This window comes from Trichoplusia ni, chromosome 21 (assembly GCF_003590095.1).
Source record: "Trichoplusia ni isolate ovarian cell line Hi5 chromosome 21, tn1, whole genome shotgun sequence".
Classification (NCBI taxonomy): domain Eukaryota; kingdom Metazoa; phylum Arthropoda; class Insecta; order Lepidoptera; family Noctuidae; genus Trichoplusia; species Trichoplusia ni.
Genome location: NC_039498.1, coordinates 2,030,658 through 2,049,930, shown reverse-complemented (window position 1 = coordinate 2,049,930; position 19,273 = coordinate 2,030,658). Strand labels below are relative to the sequence as shown.

The window sequence follows — 19,273 nt, the reverse complement described above, 5'->3', positions numbered from 1 at the left end:
TTTGAATTAGCTTTTCAGCTTTGTCATATATAAAAATGGCGGTTATTTTTGAAAATTAAGATTTTTGTTGAATAGTTAGATAGTATATTGTTTTTTTGGGGTTCGGATTTTTTTTTACAGTATATTATGTAAATCATTGTTTAGTAAATGTTGACTAACAATTAATTTTTTAAATACAAAGGAACCATTATTTGGAATCATGTCTTTCAGTCACTGTGTTGCATACATCCAGTGTTTTTTTAGGAATGTAATAAAATTGTAAAAATTGTTTATTGTAATATTATTTTATTTTATCAGTAAAGTCTATAGACAGATCCTGAATATCCCTTTTCGACAATTTTGTTTGATTTTGAGTATTTTACTATTATTTTCTTTAATTTAAATAATCCTTGTTTGTATAATCTACTCCATTTTTAAATATTAGGTAAGTAAAGTGTGCCTACGAATATAAATGATTATGTCAGCCTGTGAGCATCCCACTGTTGGGCAAAGGCCTCATATTGAAGAATAAAACAAATAGTTTTTCAATAAGGAATTCAATCCTTGTGTCGTGGGATCGAACTTGCGACACGTCGCGTACAGAGGCTTTGGCGTAGTTACCTATACCACTCGGCTATCCGTGCAGTCAAAAGGAGTTTATAATATTTTACCTATTCGTAAACACGCGTTACTCATCTAATACAACATTTGGAGTGTACATTCATTTCCTTTTGTTAATATATATTGTGTTTTCTATAGTTCAGTACCGGATCACAAAGGTTTTCACGGACCCACAGTGGACCACGACAGTCCCGTCCTGTTCGGAATACTTGGACACCCTGATAACAAGGTATGGTTGGCAAAAAAAGTCATGTAATTATGACAGAATTGTATTAAACTCAATTGGGTAGGTATATACCTAACCACTTGGCTCCATGCAGTAGATTTATCAATCCACACTAATATTATAAGTGCGAAAGTATCTTTGTCTGTTTGTCTCACTTTCACGCGAAAACTGCTCAGATAGTCTACTTTTCAACTGGAAAAAATCGTTGTTAGGGGTGGTAATATGGGGTCAAAGACTTATGGTACTTTTTTTGGAATAGAATACGGCTTTAAAATTTGGCTTTATTTTTGCTCGAAAGGGCAAAAAAATTCCATACATACAAACTTTCACCTTTATAATATTAGTAGGAACTTGTTAAATTGACATCAATAGTCAATATATATTTTATATTCGATCTTTAATTCGTATTGTTAACATTTGCCTGTTCGTAATCCTATCTCTATCCCTCAGCTGCTATCATGTCCCCCTGCCATGCGTTTCGTCATCACCTCAGCTGGCGGCAAGCACCGGCGCCTGTTGCTACGCGGCGACTCCGCTGGTGTTGTCTCTGTGTGGAACGTCGACGATGCTGCTGTGCCCACTATTAATCAGATGCTGAGTAAGTTGGGATATTGATCTCGATCTATTGTAGATTTAAATAATGTTAGATTTAAGATTAATTTGCTAAGTTTAGTTAAGATAAGAGAAGTGAAGTTACGATTTTTTTGTGCCCTACAGGGTCTAGGTATACATCTCTTACACATTTTGTAGCATCTGTTTAAACATTGTGAAATGCAATTAATAATATGAATATGAATCATCATCATCGGCCTAGCCTTTTCCCAACTATGTTGGGTTTGGCTACCAGTATATGAATATAGATGTTAAAAAGAGACGCATGTATGTCGTGTAAGCGTATCGAAATAAGACAGATTTTAGGCACTTGAAACGTTGACTAATGACTCAAGTTGCGCGGTTCTAAATTTTCATTGTAATGGAATAGAGACCGCAAGTAAAACAAACAAAATTAAAATATCCAAAAGGATAATTGAAAGAAAGAGAAGATGGAACTTCGACTGCTACCCGAATCGTTTGTTCAGAAAAAATCTACTTTGTTTATATTTTTTCTATTTCTTTCAAAGAAATAGTTTTTAATTTTTCAGATAGTAATAATTATGAGTCCAAGCGACCAAGCATTACCCTTACACACACAACCAACTTAATTTTTCTTGTGCCCACAGCCCACGCCCCAATCGTGGTCACAAGTCTGGACATAGCGTGGGCTGAGATGAATCCCAGCCCAGTTGGTATCCTGGACCAGCTGAACCACCCTGAGGAACAAGGTATGATGTGTCACAGATTCAAAATAGTTTTAACGTGATGGAAGAAATTAAATGGATATGGTATATTATCCAGGAAAGTCACCACGCCAAACCCACAGTACGCGACGTGTCGTGGTTTCAATACCTGCATTAAGATGTTAATTTTTGTCTAATTGTTGTTTAGCGGGATCGTCCGAAAGGGTTGACGCGAAGGAACATGGGTTCAAGTCGGTAAAATTTAACAATCACTTCCGCTCAACCTTAAACGGGAGGGGTCATTTGATAATTTCCCATCAGAAAAAAAGTTATTGAATTCATGTGACGTTGGGGTTTTATCAATAATACAAATCGTATACCCAAAATTAGTATTAGAACATATATGAGCCGAAATAATCAAGATTTTAATTAATAATTATAATGTTTTTCTTACAGAAATAAAACTTACAGCATCGATATACCTGTTGGCAGCCAACAGATTGGTTGTCGGTCGTGAAGACGGCTCTATAGTGATAGTGAACGCAACGCATACAGTGCAGTTGCAGTTGCTGCATGGAAACCACCAGCAGTTGGACGGTAAGGACGGATATTTTAGGCCGAATAGTTGAGATTGAATAGTTGAGGCCGGATTTGGAGGTAGAATGGGTTAGGACGAAAAGTTGAGGCCGAATAATTTAAGGCGATTAGTTAAGGACGAATAGCCGATACCGAATACTGTATGGGATACTATTTTTAAACTGTGTTTTTCCTATTATGTTTTTGACTCACTTTCGTGAGTTTGGCCGATATGTAAAGCCGAATTCTGCCGCTTTGTCAACCAAAGTTTTAAAATATTAGTGCCGTTGATTGTACAATTCAAGAATTTCAAACGAATAGTTCTCTGCAATCAGGAATATTTTATACTAGCTGCTGCCCGCGACTTCGTTCCCGTACGTAGAAGTATAAGTTATGATTTATACCTGCCCTGTATTTTACATTTTCCATTGTACCTACCTTCGCTCCTATTAGTCGCAGTGTGATGGTTTATAGCCTAAAGCCTTCCTCGATTAATGGTCTATTCGAAACAAAAAGAATTTTTCAATTTGGACCTCTAGTTCCTGAGATTAGCGCGTACAAACAAATAAACTCTTCTGCTTTATATATTAGTATAGATATAGATGTGGCATGCGAAGGTCCAATACTACAATGATATTGATGATTCTTCCTTCTTCCACTGAAGTTATAGATACAACACTATTATAGATATAATTACTATGTTAATTTTCTACCACCAGACTGGCCTCCCCACCAACTGTTGCTGGGTCACAACGGACGCGTTAACTGTCTGCTGTACCCACACCATGTGCACCAAAGGTATGTCAAAATATTAGCCAAGTGGTATACTGGTCTATACTTAGCTATCTGTGCAATCGCAGATTCAGAAGTCTTATAACATAAATAAATATATATATAATATTCCCGTGTCACGATGTTAGTTACCGTACTCCTCCGAAACGGCTCGAACGATTTTTATGAAATTTTGTATACATATTGGTTAGGTCTGAGAATAAAACAACATCTATTTTTCATACCCCTAAGTGCTAAGGGTTGCTCACACTAAAAAAAAATATTTTATTTTTTGGACGAAATTGTTTGTTTTTATTTTTTTTATAATGTGGCATTAAAAATACATACAACTAAAAAAAAAATCGGCGAAACAACGTTTGCCGGGTCAGCTAGTATATATATAATATTCCCGTGTCACGTTGTTAGTTACCGTATTCCTTTGAAACGGCTTAACCGATTTTTACCAAATTTTATATGCGTATTCAGTAGGTCTGAGAATCGGCTAATATCTATTTTTCATACCCCTAAGTGATACCCCTATGGATAATAGTCCCTCGCTATCGCAATGTAACTCAGTAACGGTCAGCTTGTTTCCGTTTTTTTATCTCGTATGGTTGGCCTTATTATGAAACTTGTCTATAGATACGACAAATCCCACTTGGTATCCGGTGGTATAGACTTCGCTGTGTGTCTGTGGGACTTGTTCAGCGGCGCGTTGTTGCATCGCTTCTGCGTGCACGCCGGCGAGATCACACAGCTTATAGTGCCGCCGCACAACTGTAGTGTGAGTATAACTTGGCACATCCCACTGTTGGGCAAAGGATGGATTTTTTCTTCCAGATGTTGCTATATTTTTTGATTTCTGGTGACGTGCGTCCCGCTTATTTCATTGGATCATTTCCCTACCCTCGCGGCAGTGCATCAGGGGTACTTAAATTGAATGCACGAATAGCCGAGTGGTTGAGGTCACCAGCCAAACCCACAATGCGCGTCGTGTCGCGAGTTCGACCCCCGTGTAGGACAAGCATTTGTGCGATCCACGAATGTTTGTTCTGAGTCTGAGTGTATTTGTGCATGTGATATGTGTGTTTGTGAAACCCCTCGCTACACAAGGGTTAAATTCCTAACTGCGGGAGCATTTTTTTTTACGGAAAAGTATAGAAACGTAGAAAGATAGACCCGCACGGCCATAACAAACGGTATAGTAAAGTGTATGGCAAATTTATGTATGTAAAGTTTTCTTTTCGTCTTGCAGTCCCGAATCCAGAAATGCATCTGTTCAGTCGCTTCCGATCATAGCGTGACATTGTTAAGTAAGTAAATTCATAATTGTAGTTTTTGAATTCAGATATTTTTGATTCTACTCTCTGTATGAGGGACGATAAGTTTATCTGAGAAATCGTGCAGGATTCATGGATAGTGGTTCAGGTCATAGCGCCAACTTCGAGCAACGTGTCACGGGTCCGATCCCCGTCATTTGCGTGTAATGATCCATTTTGTATTAATACCGTCCTTTTGCAATTCCCTCAAGGCTAATCTTGTTTATGAATAACTAGCTGTTGCGTACGAATTCTTCCGCGTGGCTATGATTAAAAAAAAACATTAATAGTTTCAGAGTGTACGCATATTCTCAATGTTTTATATAGACGACCTCCGTAGTCGAGTGGCATACGCACCGGTTTCAAGGTGTCGCTAGCTCTGAGGTCCCGGGTTCGATCCCCGGTCGGGTCAATGTAAAAATTCACATTTCTACATTGTCTCGGGTCTGGGTGTTTGTGGTACCTTCGTTGTATCTGAATTCCATAACACAAGTGCTTCAGCAACTTACTTTGGGTTCAGAACAATGTATGTGATGTTGTCCGCATTTATTTATTTATTTGTTTTTGTAACATATTTTGTTACTGCCCTGCTCCCAATGGCAGCCTATTCATACGTCGGCCCTCCTCAAAAAATAGACTATCTAACACCTAAAGAATCTTTCAAATCTAAACAGCAGTACCCGATATAATTTATTAAACAAAAATTATAATTATTTACTTGCACCTACAACCCCATATCTTTACCAAGGTCTCTCGGAGCGGAAGTGCGTGACCCTCGCCTCCCGCCACCTGTTCCCCGTGGTCAGCATCAAGTGGCGTCCCGCCGACGACTTCATGGTGGTCGGCTGCAGCGACGGAACCGTCTTCGTGTGGCAGATGGAGACAGGGCATCTGGATAGGGTGTTGCATGGTGAGGGTCTAGATGTATATACTATGTATCCATTTTGTCTGTCTGTCTGACTCGCTTTCACGCCAAAACTAATGAACAGATTGTAATCGAATTTGTTACGCATCATAATATAGTCTACAGCCTGAGAAAGGAGGCAACTTTTTAACTGAAAAAAGAGTATTGAGTATTTGACAAAAAAATCTGTTTAGACCATCAGACATATTTTTCAAAAAATATTGGAAACGTGTTTTTTATTTTATTTTGTAGACAAAAAAACAAAGAATCGTTTTATACCCTCAGACAGAATTTTGAAAATATCATCACTTTAACATGTCTTTTTTGTAAGCTCGCTGGGGTTGATAATTTCTGACTACCCTAAGAAGAAATGTCGGAACAAACTCAGGGGGGTCTCTTTTAAGTCATCGTTCATTGAAGGACAATATTCAAAATGATTATATTTTCAGGTATGATCGCTGAAGAAGTATTGGCGGCGTGTGATGAGGCGATAGCTGATGACCTTGGCGGGTCATTGTCGACTGGATCCAGTGATGGCTTGGCGAATCCTGCTGTGCACTTCTTCAGGTAATTATACGTAGACTATTGAGAATGAAATGCATGTAAATATTGCACGCATAGCCGAGTGGTTGAGGTTACAACACGTGTCGCGAGGTCGATCCCCGCGTAAAACAAGCGTTTGTTGGATCAACGAATGCTTGTCCTGAATCTGGGTGCCTTAGTGTATGCGACTTAAATGTTTGTGAAACCCCCGCGACAAAGATTCAATGCATTAAAGTGGGAGTCGTGTGCAATCGTTCGAGGATTGATTTCCGTAGTTTCAAAGAGTAACTTCTATCTTAAATAAATCATATACAGATTTTGATCGTCAAACATTTCTCATCATTTAACGAAACCACGAACGCAAAATCTATAATCAAACCCAGGGATAATCTGTTCTCATCCGGTTTCCCAATCACTTAAACTAATGAACCACAATCAGTACACTAGTCTTCGACTGTTGAACAGTGCTACGAACTCTGCTACGTATTGTGCTGCCTGATGTACTACGCATTTCGCTATTTACCGTGGTAACTTGCTACGTGTTGCTCTTTTTAGCTCGGTTTGCAACGTGCTACGTTCCGACTTATGATTCGATCTATATATATTTCGTAGCGTACATAAAGTACTACGAAATTTACTTCGTATCATATATCATCATCTAGTATCATTTTCGTAACTCAAAGTTAACCTTTTGGGTAACCCTTCTTTCTTTTGAAAAACTTTGTTCTTTTTTTCAAATTTTCATTAATTTTCCCTTTTCGCCCATAGGGGTCTCCGGCACCGCAACCTGACGGCGATGCGCGCGGCCACGCAGCGCGGGCTGGCGGCCCTGCAGCACAGCGGGCCGGCCGGCAGCGCGGGCCCGCTGGCCGAGCCCGCCCGCGCCCGCCGCGCGCAGCTCACCGTGCAAGGGTTCCGCTCCAACCCGGCAGGTCAGACTGTCACTCATTACTCATCATTTACTCATTACATAACATAACAACCAAGAAAATCTCGTGATAACTTAAACATATATTTAATTGTACAAACATGTGTAACATAACATGGAAAGGTAAACATGGATGGAAAAAACTTAATGAAAAAAATTTACAAGTCGAAATATGCAAACAGGCAATTTATTAAATACTAGCTGTTGCCCGCGACTTCGTCCCCGTGGGTAGAAGATATAAGTTATGATTTATACCTGCCCTGTCTTTTTTTCACATTTTCCATTGTATCTTCGCTCCTACTAGTCGCAGCGTGATGTTATATAGCCTAAAGCCTTCCTCGATTAATGGTCTATTCAACACAAAAATATTTTTTCAATTTGGACCAGTAGTTCCTGAGATTAGCGCGTTCAAACAAACAAACTCTTCAGCCTAATATATTAGTATGTATGTACAGCTTACAAAATCAGAAACTCAATAAAATATAGTTTAATTTTACTACAATAAAGACGTCTCAGTTTATTTCCCTTGGCCCATATAGGGAAGGTTTAGGAGAATTGATCAACATTGGCATCGTTGAATATAGATTCCAATATTAAGAATACAAGATTCCTTATATTTTTCTTTAATATTTGTCACTGATGTCTTAAAATCATTAGGAAAGCACATATAACCTCCAAAACTATAGCCGTTATGAGATCGATCCTGCACCGCGTGCATATGAATCCAGGAATCGTAAGGCCATCACTACATAACAAGGAAATCAAAATAATTATTAACTACTTACTTATAAAGTCTTGAAAAAAAAACCGTCAGAAAGTCCGCTTATCGCGTACTTCAGGGTAAAGACCCCCAAATTCTTCAGAAAAAGTTCAGATTTAATTTTTAGTATTATTATTATTTAAATTTTTCATTTATCTAACTGATGGATTTTGTAAACCCAAGTAATGTATGTCATTGTTCCCCTAGACCCTGAAAGCCACATCCTGTTCTTCGACATCGAGGGTCTGATTGTGGAGCTGCTCAGCGAGGAGTACTCCGCCATGAGTCCTGCTAGTCTCGAGGTAAAATATAAATAGTTATATATCTACTATACTGTGTATTACCAGCAAAAATATGAAAATAATATACACCACGCTTTATGATGCCGGTGATTCTAAATCTGAGTCTGGGTGCCTGAATGTTTGTGAATGTCCGCGACACAATGATTAAATACTTTCGTTTACACATTCAAAAGAAAAAGCGGTTCAATGGTTTCTTTAAAACACAGGCCTATGATATCAAAACAATGTTGTAACGTAGCTACCGCTCCCTGATTAACATTGTTGGGAACGCAGTGTTTTGGTGGGTCAAAGAAAATACCTTTTATTGTGTGCTTAGGGCGCATACACCATGCTAACAAATTATACTTAAAATTAGATAGAAAGGGATGAATATACAATGTCAACCATAAATGTGTGGGCCTACAGGCGGCGGGTCTGATCACGAGCGAGTACATGAAGGTGGCAGCACTGACGCAGTCGGCCAGCCCGGACGCCACCAAGAGAATATCAGGTGATTATAACGATTCATCATCCTCATCATCATCCTAGCCTGTTCCCAACTATGTTGGGGCCGGCTTCCAGTCTAACTGGATTCAGCTAAGTACCAGTGTTTATAAGGAGCGACTTCCTATCTGACCTCCTCAACCTAGTTACCTAGGCAACACGATACCTCTTAGTTAGACTGGTTGTCAGACTTTCTAGCTTCTGGCAACCTGTAAAGACTGACAAAGATAGAGAATATAGGTATTTGGATTTTAGCTGGCCTGTTGAAGATTTTTTTAGTATGTTACTATATCTAGTATCTGGACTACTTAGTTAAAGGGCGTTGTGTTGTGAAATGTTATAACACTTTAAAACCATAGGACATATAATCATTTAAGAAACACGTAAAAGAAATGGAAAATAAAATTTTGTGTGCCCCATGTTGGGTGCCATTACCAACTCCTAGCCTACTTCAAAAATATTTCTAGTTTTTATAAACGTTTATCTTTTGCGCACGCTCACATTAACGGATAGACTTCTTTGGCCGTGTCAAAGACAAAGCCGGCGATATGGAAAGGATTCTAAAGGAAAAGGATAAACATGGTTTGTATTTATATTTGAAAACAACAGAAATGTACCTAATGGTGTAGTGGCACATGACAACTGTCGTGGTGCAGGTTCGAACCCAGCATCATAGTTTTGTGTCTCTGTGTGTATGTGATTGGAATGTATTTTTTTTGTAACATAAAGATTTTGATTACTCAATCGATTACATTTTAATGAAAATGTAATTTTTTGCCATGTTATAACTATTTTTATGTTTTATCGGTATTTTTAGACTGACGCTAATTTATTCTTTGTCTGTAATATGGATTTTTATCGGAATTATATCATTAATTATTATCGAAATGCCTCGGGCAATAATTCCGCTTTGTACATGTTTTAATGTATAAGAAGTATAAACTAATGAATAAATGCAATATTTAAAGAGCAATTGTAAGCAAAAATGAAAAATACCATAAAACTTTTAAACTTATACGTCATCTGAAACTTATTATCTTTATTACATCGGAATAGCACGACTGTTTCCAGACTTAACCGGAGTCTTTAATACGTCTATCCATACGACAGACATATTTGCCTTAGATACTTTAAATTTCAGTTATTCAATTTGTCACTAAATACCTCACAAACTTTTAACATTAATTACTCAACAGCTTTTGTGATTAAAATGTCCTTCCTCTCACAGGTATACTGGCTAAAATGAAAGAGGGTGCTGAGAATATGCAAACAAAACTGCAAGCGAAAGCTGAGCAATTGAAAGGCAATGTCGACAGCAAAGGTAGGTGATTATTATAGGAGCAGGTTTGACGCCGGTCGCTGTAGTTCCAGGGGTCTGTTGACCAAGGAGGCGATTTAGGGCCATTGTATTTTCGTCGCGATTTTTTTGTGTCAGCGTAGTGTGTGATGACGATTTTAAAACAAAATTTGCAATCTCTTTTGTAGACATATTGCTGGTAAAAAATGAAATGATTTAGAAATAATTAGACCCTGTCTGATAGAGAATATTTTCAATAATTGCGGAGAGGAAGAGCACCTTATTTATAATCATTTTATTTATTTTAAAGGTGATAGGCATATTCGCCTTTTAAAATAATTAATACAATTTTGAATTTGTTGTTACTTGAGCTATAATTGATACTGACGAACAAGAAAACTTAAATTAACGGCAATTTTTTATACACGGTGTGACGGACGTATACGTCCCGTACATGCGTATACGTCCCAGATTTTTATTTTAGGCCTATTTTCAAATTATGGTATAAAATGACAGTGATACAGCTGTTGGAAAGCAAACAGGGACAATTTTATTGTAGTTGTCGTCCGAAAGTAGGCGATTAAAGTACTCGCTTTCTTTGTTTTGACAACCATATAATGAACTTTATGTAGTGATCGTAGAGTTTAATTTATATTATCAGTAACGAAATGACTGCGTAAAGTTCAAACACCGTCACATTAAAATACTTTTTTTATATCACAGATACCCTTTAAGTAATCGTACAAGGCTCTTTTTAATACTTATATATACTGTATATTAAGCCATACTGATTGATAAGTACAACAATAATTAAATATCACCCGCACGAACGTCACTCAAACGCTGCGGTAATTATCGCACAAGTTATACATTGCTGGCTATGATACATCACTTTTGATACCAGAGCTGTGTGGCTACGCAATGTATTACAACTTTAGCGATATTTCATCACCTGGTTTAAATGAGGCTACAAGTAAATACTACAAGTCAGCTTTGACATTTAAATGATAAACAAATGAATGATAGAATAGAGATTTAAATAAGGTCGTCTGCATGGATAGCTTAGTGGTCTAAGGGTGAAGCCAAACGAGCGCAATTTTGTGAGTCTTAAGTCGCAGACTTTCGTCTTCTGGTACGGTGCTGACCACTCATTTTGCTTCGCGAAACACTTTTTCTATGAAAGCGACCGAAATTCCGCGACACACGACTCACAATATTACGCTCGTCTGGCCTCACTTTTAGTTATCGCCAAAGGCACTGTGCGCCACGTGTCGCGAGTTCGATCCTTGCGCAGGGTAAGTATTTGTGTGATCCACGAATGCTTGTCCTGAGTTTGGGTGTCTTTATGTCTAAAACTTGAATGTTTTGTGAAACCTGCGATACTAGAATTAAATTATTTAGTGAAAGAGTCGTTTTAAGAAAAAAAAATATACCCTTTGTTAAAAATCACACCAATTGATAGCCTATATAAAGACTTATTAACATGTTAGCTATGTTTATTTTAGTTAGGTTGGAACCTAGGCATTAAAATAGCTGGTCTAGATCTAGTCTAGGCGTGGTGGCCAGCCTTGTATTGTTTGCAACCGGTTTGCCCACGATATCGTATGCATGTTGCGGTTTGAGTGAGAGAATAGGGTAGGGTACGAAATTACTAATTTTCATTAGTAGGAATTAATGTTTTTTAAACTTTACTCCAAAGAAACATATTTAAAGAAGAGAAAATAGTGATCCCCGCGTTTGTGAGATACATGAATGCTCGTTCTGAGTCTGGGTGTCTTTGTGCATGTGACTTGATGGTTTGTGAAACTCTCTCGACACAAAGATTCATTTCTTTAGAGCGGGGATCGTATAAAAAGAAGAAATTTTGTGTTTTTGTCTCTACAAATACGACAACCCCATCGTACCTTAAAATCATATTAGAACATATAGATACAGTTCCAATTGAGATTATCACCACTACATTCATTTGCGGAATTGCAATTTAGTAACAAATTTGATTTAAGGGCTCAATGTGCCGATAGCCGCGTAATATTGTGATCTTTGAGTTATTGCTACATGACTGTATCAGTTTTAAACTATTCTGAAACACTTAGGCAAATAATAGAGGTTTAGATAATCTTAGCAGTAACTAGCTGTTGCCCGCGACTTCGTCCACGTGGTTAGAATTTTCCCCGTTTTTTCCACATTTTCCATTGTATCTACGCTCCTATTAGTCGCAGCGTGATGTTATATAGCCTATAGCCTTCCTTGATAAATGGTCTATTCAACACAAAAAGATTTTTTCAATTCGATCTAGTCGTTCCTGAGATTAGCGCGTTCAAACAAACAAACTCTTCAGCTTTATACAGGGTGTGGCGTAAATAATGGATAACCCCGAAAGTGTCGACTGGCCAGATAGTCATCTATCATTTCCCCAACTTATATCAGATTATGCCCATGGATGACCAAATTATTGATATTTTCAATAAAACTCGTACTTGCTTATACAAAATCAGCTGCCATTTCTACTATTGCTGACTATTTTTCGTTCTGTTTTTTGTATATCACTCCTACATATCTGTATCATCAGACCAGCATCAAGATTTTTTATTAAAATCTAAGATAACTTGGAAAAAAATACTTATTCTCATATTTAAAAAATTTTTTCATAAGAATTATGGAATTTCGGGCCCCTGTATCGAAAAAAAATGTTCTACACTGTGGTAGCCCATTATCTTTAAAACTTGCCCATTTAATGCAGATTCTGAAATGGTATAATAATAACCAGTATCTTAACAAAGCACCATATTATAGTGTTTTGAATCTACATGGGTCTTAATTTTGAAAATAACGATATTAAAATTATTCTCTTGCTTCTGTTATTACTTACAAAAAACAGTAATGTCATTATCTAAAATCATGTTATGGGCGTTATGGAAGTGCAAAAACTCGATTCAGGTAATAAAAAACTCACCGCACCCAACCCAAATACCTATTTTTTAATGGACGACTACCTGGAATCCTAGTCGTATTCAATAAACAAAAGAGTTATTATTACAATGCTAGTGGACAGATTACATTTTTTTATAAGAAAGAAAGAGACGGTCTATGATTTTATGCAAATGCGACCTTCAGTGCACTAACATTCTCGGACTTAGACGCACGCACCCGTATCTCGTTCCTCGCTGTTATTATTGTTTATTTGTGACTTACTGCTTTTCTTACTGGACTCCGTTTTGCCCGTGTATTGGACTTGTTTTTTGAGTGATCTCGACGACATTGCTGTTTCCATCTGGACTGTGATTTGCTCAGTGATTTAGACAGTTTTAACCTGTGATATTGTTACTGACGACTTGGCGCTCGGCGACAATGCCTCAACGTTACACACCGTTAGAATATGCCAATATGCACTACATTTATGGTGAATGTAGAGGTAATGCTAACCAAGCAGCTGCACTTTATCGGGAGAGATATCCAAACAATCGCCACCCCGATTACAGAGTTTTTATTCGAGTACACAATGCATACTCTGAAGGCAGAATACCTGGCAGCGGTGTGGGCGGTGCGAGTGAAGGAAGACCGCGTATCAGCAACGATGAAGCAGTTTTGAACATAGTGAACGAAGATCCCAGCATATCAGTTCGTGTGTTATCTCGTCGTGCTGGCATGTCAACCAGGACGGTACATCGCATATTAAAACGGCACGAATTATACCCGTACCATTTTCAGCGAGTCCAAACCTTACTTCCGAGAGATTATCCATTACGGGTAGCATTTTGTAGAACAATGTTAAGAAGAATGAGAGAGGAACCAGATTTTTTCAATAAAATACTATGGAGTGACGAATCCTCGTGCCAGAGAGATGGATATTTAAATCTACATAATCTTCATAGCTGGCAACTAGAAAATCCGAAATTAATAAGACAAGATCGATCACAACACCAGTTTAAGATTAATTTATGGACCGGTATCCTAAACGGTCAAATTGTTGGACCATTTGAATTACCAGCGACCCTGACTGGAGAAACTTATTTGCATTTTTTGCAAAATAATTTGCCTGTGTTGTTGGAGGACGTACCCCCTGAAGTATGTGAAAACATGTGGTTTCAAAACGACGGTTGCCCCGCACATTATGCGGTAAGAGTACGGCAATATTTAAACGAGACCTATCCAGAGAGGTGGATAGGACGTCTAGGGCCAATACTATGGCCACCTAGGTCGCCAGATTTGAACCCACTCGATTTCTTTTGCTGGGGCTGCTTGAAGGAGAAGATTTACAAAAAAGAAATAACTTCAATTGAACAGCTACGACAAAGCATACGTTCGGCTGCTGACGAAATATCGTCAGCAAGATTTGCGAATCGATTAAAACGGTCGTTTATAAGAAGATGTAGAGCTTGCATAGCAGCTGAAGGAGCCCATTTTGAACATCTTGTGTAAATTTTTACAATAAATGTTATTAAATATTAATGTATTTTATTGTGTCAACCAACCCATAACGATCAAATTTTAAGGAAAATTGCATTCCCTTTGAGTTTAAAATTAGTTACAGCAGTGTTAAAAAATTTAATTTAAAAATCAATTTTGTATGACAATTCTCTTTTTAGATTCGAACAGCAATAACTTGGTGCTTTGTTAAGATACTGGTGATTATTATACCATTTTAGAATCTGCATTAAATGGGCAAGTTTTAAAGATAATGGGCTACCACAGAGTAGAACATTTTTTTTCGATACAGGGGCCCGAAATTCCATAATTCTTAAGAAAAAATATTAAAAATTGAGAAAAATTATTTTTTTCCAAGTTATCTTAGATTGTATTAAAAAAATTTGATGCTGTTCTGATGATACAGATATGTAGGAGTGATATAAAAAAAACAGAACGAAAAATAGTCAGCAATAGTAGAAATGGCAGCTGATTTTGTATAAGCAAGTACGAGTTTTATTGAAAATATCAATAATTTGGTCATCCATGGGCATAATCTGATATAAGTTGGGGAAATGATAGATGACTATCTGGCCAGTCGACACTTTCGGGGTTATCCATTATTTACGCCACACCCTGTATATTAGTGTAGAGTCTTAGCTTTTGGTTTAAAACGTTAAACTTTATTTTTTAGCAGTAGGTACTTGGTAGCTTTTGGTTAAACCGTTAAACTCTAAAGCTTGGTTTATAGCTGCCCAAGAGACTTGGCGGTACTTGGTAACTCTTTTTTTTAAACATTAAACTTTATAACTTTTTTCTGGTTTTATTATTGTTGTCTTTGTATTTTGTTATGAGCTGAATCCTGCGTGGATGTTTAATATCTTATTTAAGCATGTCCTGTAGTTTTGAATCCCCGATGCAATAAGGCAAGACGGGTGTTATGAGTTTGACTTTTCTATCTCTCTGTCTTGGACATCTTACCTTACGAACGGATTGAGCGATGAAAATGGTTTGTTTTGTATTAAACTTGAATTATGTCCCCCTGTTCTTAATCACTTTTAATCGGATCAACCTTTATATCAAACGATGAAATTGAAATTGCGTGGTGACCTCAAACACTCGGCTATCCGAGCAGTCAAATCAGGTGCACTCTCTATGAATTTACTCGAGATCAGGGGCAGGAGCCTCATTTTTTCATGTATACCGAAGCATGAATAGGGTAGATTTTTTTTTTAAATGCACAAAACATTCGAGATGTCTAAAAGTCTAGGACTTGGTACATAGAACTTAAGACCTATGACTTGGGTCTCATCACTATGTGAATATCACTAAACCAAACTAAGGCTTTTTTTTCTCTAGTCCACTGTGTCCCACTGCTGGGCAAGACCTCCCCCAAATCCTTTCACGATTTTTTATTCTGGGCCGCATGGAACCAGCCTGCGCGGTAAGCGTTAAGGTCGTCTCGCCACCGCTTCCTCCGCACTGTTTCTTATAAGCTAAAAAACCCTGTTTGTCTAAACTCATGCAAAAATTATTTCTTGACTGACAGCTAAAGGACTTTATTTAATACTTGATACGTATTCATCGAGGAAGTGCAGGCAACGTTGACATTTGCCGGCCTGCCGCTAATGTATGTGCGTAATTACATCTCGTTGAATTCATTTCGTCCCTCAAGGTGATCTACATTCATAAGTTATTTCGTCCAAATGATATGACACACGGGTTTCTGGGGTGTCGAACTTGTTAAAGCATATCACTCTATGTATGTTTATGTTGGTTATCTCTTTAAGCCTAAATTGTTGGACTGGTTTCGATGTAATTTGGTATGGAGTTGACACCTTGGAACTGCTTATGCCCGAAAGGTTGGATGAATTTCGATGTCTTATGGGAGGGAGGTAGGTGAATCCTTAAATTAAAACATGGTTTTATTCGATTTAGCCGTGGGCGGGTATGTTTTTGCAGCTATAAATGTTTGTATTGACTTCAAATTGTTGGTGGATTTGGAGTAGGTGTTTATTTGCCTTGCAGGAGATTATTTTTACAACAAATGCACACCACCGATTTCAAATAAAAAAACTACTAAGCCAAACTTGAAAAAAGAAATTTGACAAGCGACAGCTATTTCACGTTAAATGAAAAAAGAATAAAAAAAATCGCACACATAAAACAAAACACGAATTTAGATTTTACTCCTTTAAAGACTACAACCGCATAAGTGATTAGATCACAGGTTAAGCTATGCTTGATGCGGTTGGTCCGTAGATGGGTGACCATCTTTGTAATAGCGAGTTCCTCCGTGTTTCGGAAGACACGTTAAATTGTGGGTCCTGGCTGTTATTCCCATATCTTTGACAGTCGTTACAGGTAGTCAGAAGCTTGAAAAAGTCTGACAGCCAGTCTAACCAAGGGGTGTCGTGTTGCCCAGGTAACTGGGTTGAGGAGGTCAGATAGGCTGTCGCTCCTTGTAAAACACTGGTACTCAGCTCAGACGATGGAAAACAGAAGATTATTGCTGAAATATTTATTGCAAATAGTTATTTAAACTAGTAAAATAGTATTAAAATGGTTGTCTAAACTTCCCACCCGTGTGTCCGAACCAACAAAAGCCTACGCCCTCCTCAAGGCAGTCCAGGCATCAAGTAAACGAGATCAACAGACTAACAAATGTAATTAACTCTTATTACCATTGGCGTAAAGGTCATATTGCTTTGCCATTTCCCTATAGGGCTGGTCGCGAAATTTCCAGAAGCTTTTGTTTTTGCCATTTTGGAATTAATGCGTAGGTAGAAACAGATGTTCTGTTTATATGAGCACAGGTACTATGTGTATTTGTGCCCAATAAATAACTATAAGCGTAACTGCATAAGTGAGTCGATCACAGGTTAAGCTACGCTTGATGGGCTTGATCCGTAGATGGATGACCATTTTGTCATAACGAGTTCCTCCGTTATTCGGAAGGCACTTTAAATAGGTATAATAATGGACACGTATTTTTTCCTTTTTCAGAAAAACTAGAATTGACAAAGATTAACTGCTTTAAAGTTTAGGAGAGCGGGCTTGTGACGTAACGATAGAGTAAAATTTATACTCAATCGTGACGTCACGTGTAAGTTTCATTCACTGTAATTTGGTCAATTTATGTTTGCGGGACAAATTAAAAAATACGTATCCATTATTATACAAAAAACTACAAAACGGACACTGCAAAAAAAAATTGTCATCATCCCTATTGTGGGTCCCGGCTGTTATTCAAGCCGATCCCAACATACTATAATATGTATTTATGTTATAAGTTTATACATAATATATCTATGTGTCCGCGGCTTGGGTAACAGGCTAGCCGACATCGGGATAGGGTATACATTGCCAAATCTGGACATTTTTCCAATAATGCTCGACCGTCACTGCTTTCCAAGCGCTGTTGATACATGTTCACAGCTTATTGCGGCTCAACGAAAACAGTAATAATTATAATTTAATGAAAATTTACATACAGTATATATGTAGTCCTAAACAAATCCGTAACAGGAATGTCAAGGCATGTCAAAGCTTCTAGGAATAAAGGTTGTGGGGACACTTATAGGACAAACAAATAAAACAAAAATTAGTCTAGCACGCTGCCAGGGAGAGCACATGTACAGATATTATAATAATTGGGTATTTTATTTTAATCAGATTAATAATAATAGTTAGTAATTAATTATCCATAACCTTTATTAGAAACACACCTACAGACAAATGGTCTAAAGAAAAACAAGTTTCTAAATGTAATCATAAATTTTCAACAATGCTAATTTTGTTGCCCTAGGTTTTCTATTCTGAATATCATGTTTGTAAGTCGTTTGTTTAATTGATATATTCCTTGTAAATGTTCTGTTTTGAATTTACATATTAATCTTGTAAATTATTGTCGTAACTGAAGCAAGTATTGTGATTTCAAAATTTAAATAAAATACTGTATATCAAGAACTATGTTAGCTAGACCAGTTACATTTTGAAAATTGGTTATTTGGATTTAAGATTTGTTTCGATTCGATTTTCTAGTTAAGGTATGACTAACTACAAGGAGGTCGTGGCTAAGTTATACCTGCCCAAGTGGATCGATCACAGTTTAAGCTACGCTTGACGCAGTTGGGCCGTAGATGGGTGACCATCTTTGTCATAACTAGTTCCTCCGTATTTCGGATGGCACGTTGACTTGTGGGTCCCGGCTGTTATTCATACATGTTTGTCAGTCGTTACAGGTAGTCAGAAGCTTGTTAAGTCTGACAATCAGTCTAACTAAGGGGTATCGTGTTGCCCAGGTATCTTGGTTAAGGAGATCAGATAGTCGCTCCTTGTAAAAAACACTGGTACCTAGCTGAATCCGGTTAGACTGGAAGCCGACCCCAAAACAGTTGGGAAAGGGATAGGATAATGATGTATGATTAACTACAGGTCTTTGCACAACATTACTCCTCACGCTAACGCTGACGTATGCCTCAAATGTATTGAACTGACAAGTCAAAGTCATGTCACTTGTCGAAGAGGAATGTCATTCATATACATTTGAAGTTTTCTATTGTAATGCGATAGTGACTAACTGCATCTCTAAATTAAAATTATACACTTGATTGTTTATCGGTATAGACCTACGTTTGTTTCGACATTTCTTCTCAGGTTAGTGAGATAGACGTATGTTGATGATATCAAGACATGTAATTTAAAAGTGATGAAATATCCTACCTACAGAATAAATGATTTCATCGAATTTCACAAATGTTGTTGGTTTTAAGGCTCTCAAAGAAATATGATTTGTGTTCATTAGAATTCATAGGTAAAAGTTTGTGTTGTACCTCAGTTTTAAGATTGCGATTTGTTTTTTTTTTCTAATAGAAAGCCAC

General features: G+C 37.5%; 1 protein-coding gene across 5 annotated transcripts in view; it reads left to right on the top strand.

Moving 5' to 3' along the window:
• LOC113504196 (WD repeat-containing protein 7) overlaps positions 1 to 19,273 on the top strand; it is a 108,111-nt gene that overhangs the window by 8,280 nt on the left and 80,558 nt on the right. For 4 of the 5 annotated variants that reach the window (XM_026886365.1, XM_026886368.1, XM_026886367.1 and 1 more), the window contains 13 exons: positions 739 to 829; positions 1,277 to 1,424; positions 2,047 to 2,148; positions 2,560 to 2,700; positions 3,399 to 3,477; positions 4,093 to 4,234; positions 4,706 to 4,763; positions 5,518 to 5,679; positions 6,123 to 6,240; positions 6,985 to 7,148; positions 8,112 to 8,206; positions 8,612 to 8,696; positions 9,918 to 10,010. In XM_026886365.1, the coding sequence (XP_026742166.1) occupies positions 739 to 829; positions 1,277 to 1,424; positions 2,047 to 2,148; positions 2,560 to 2,700; positions 3,399 to 3,477; positions 4,093 to 4,234; positions 4,706 to 4,763; positions 5,518 to 5,679; positions 6,123 to 6,240; positions 6,985 to 7,148; positions 8,112 to 8,206; positions 8,612 to 8,696; positions 9,918 to 10,010 (1,478 nt within the window). The remainder of the gene's footprint in view (positions 1 to 738; positions 830 to 1,276; positions 1,425 to 2,046; positions 2,149 to 2,559; positions 2,701 to 3,398; positions 3,478 to 4,092; positions 4,235 to 4,705; positions 4,764 to 5,517; positions 5,680 to 6,122; positions 6,241 to 6,984; positions 7,149 to 8,111; positions 8,207 to 8,611; positions 8,697 to 9,917; positions 10,011 to 19,273) is intronic. The other variant, XM_026886369.1, reaches the window with a different exon arrangement.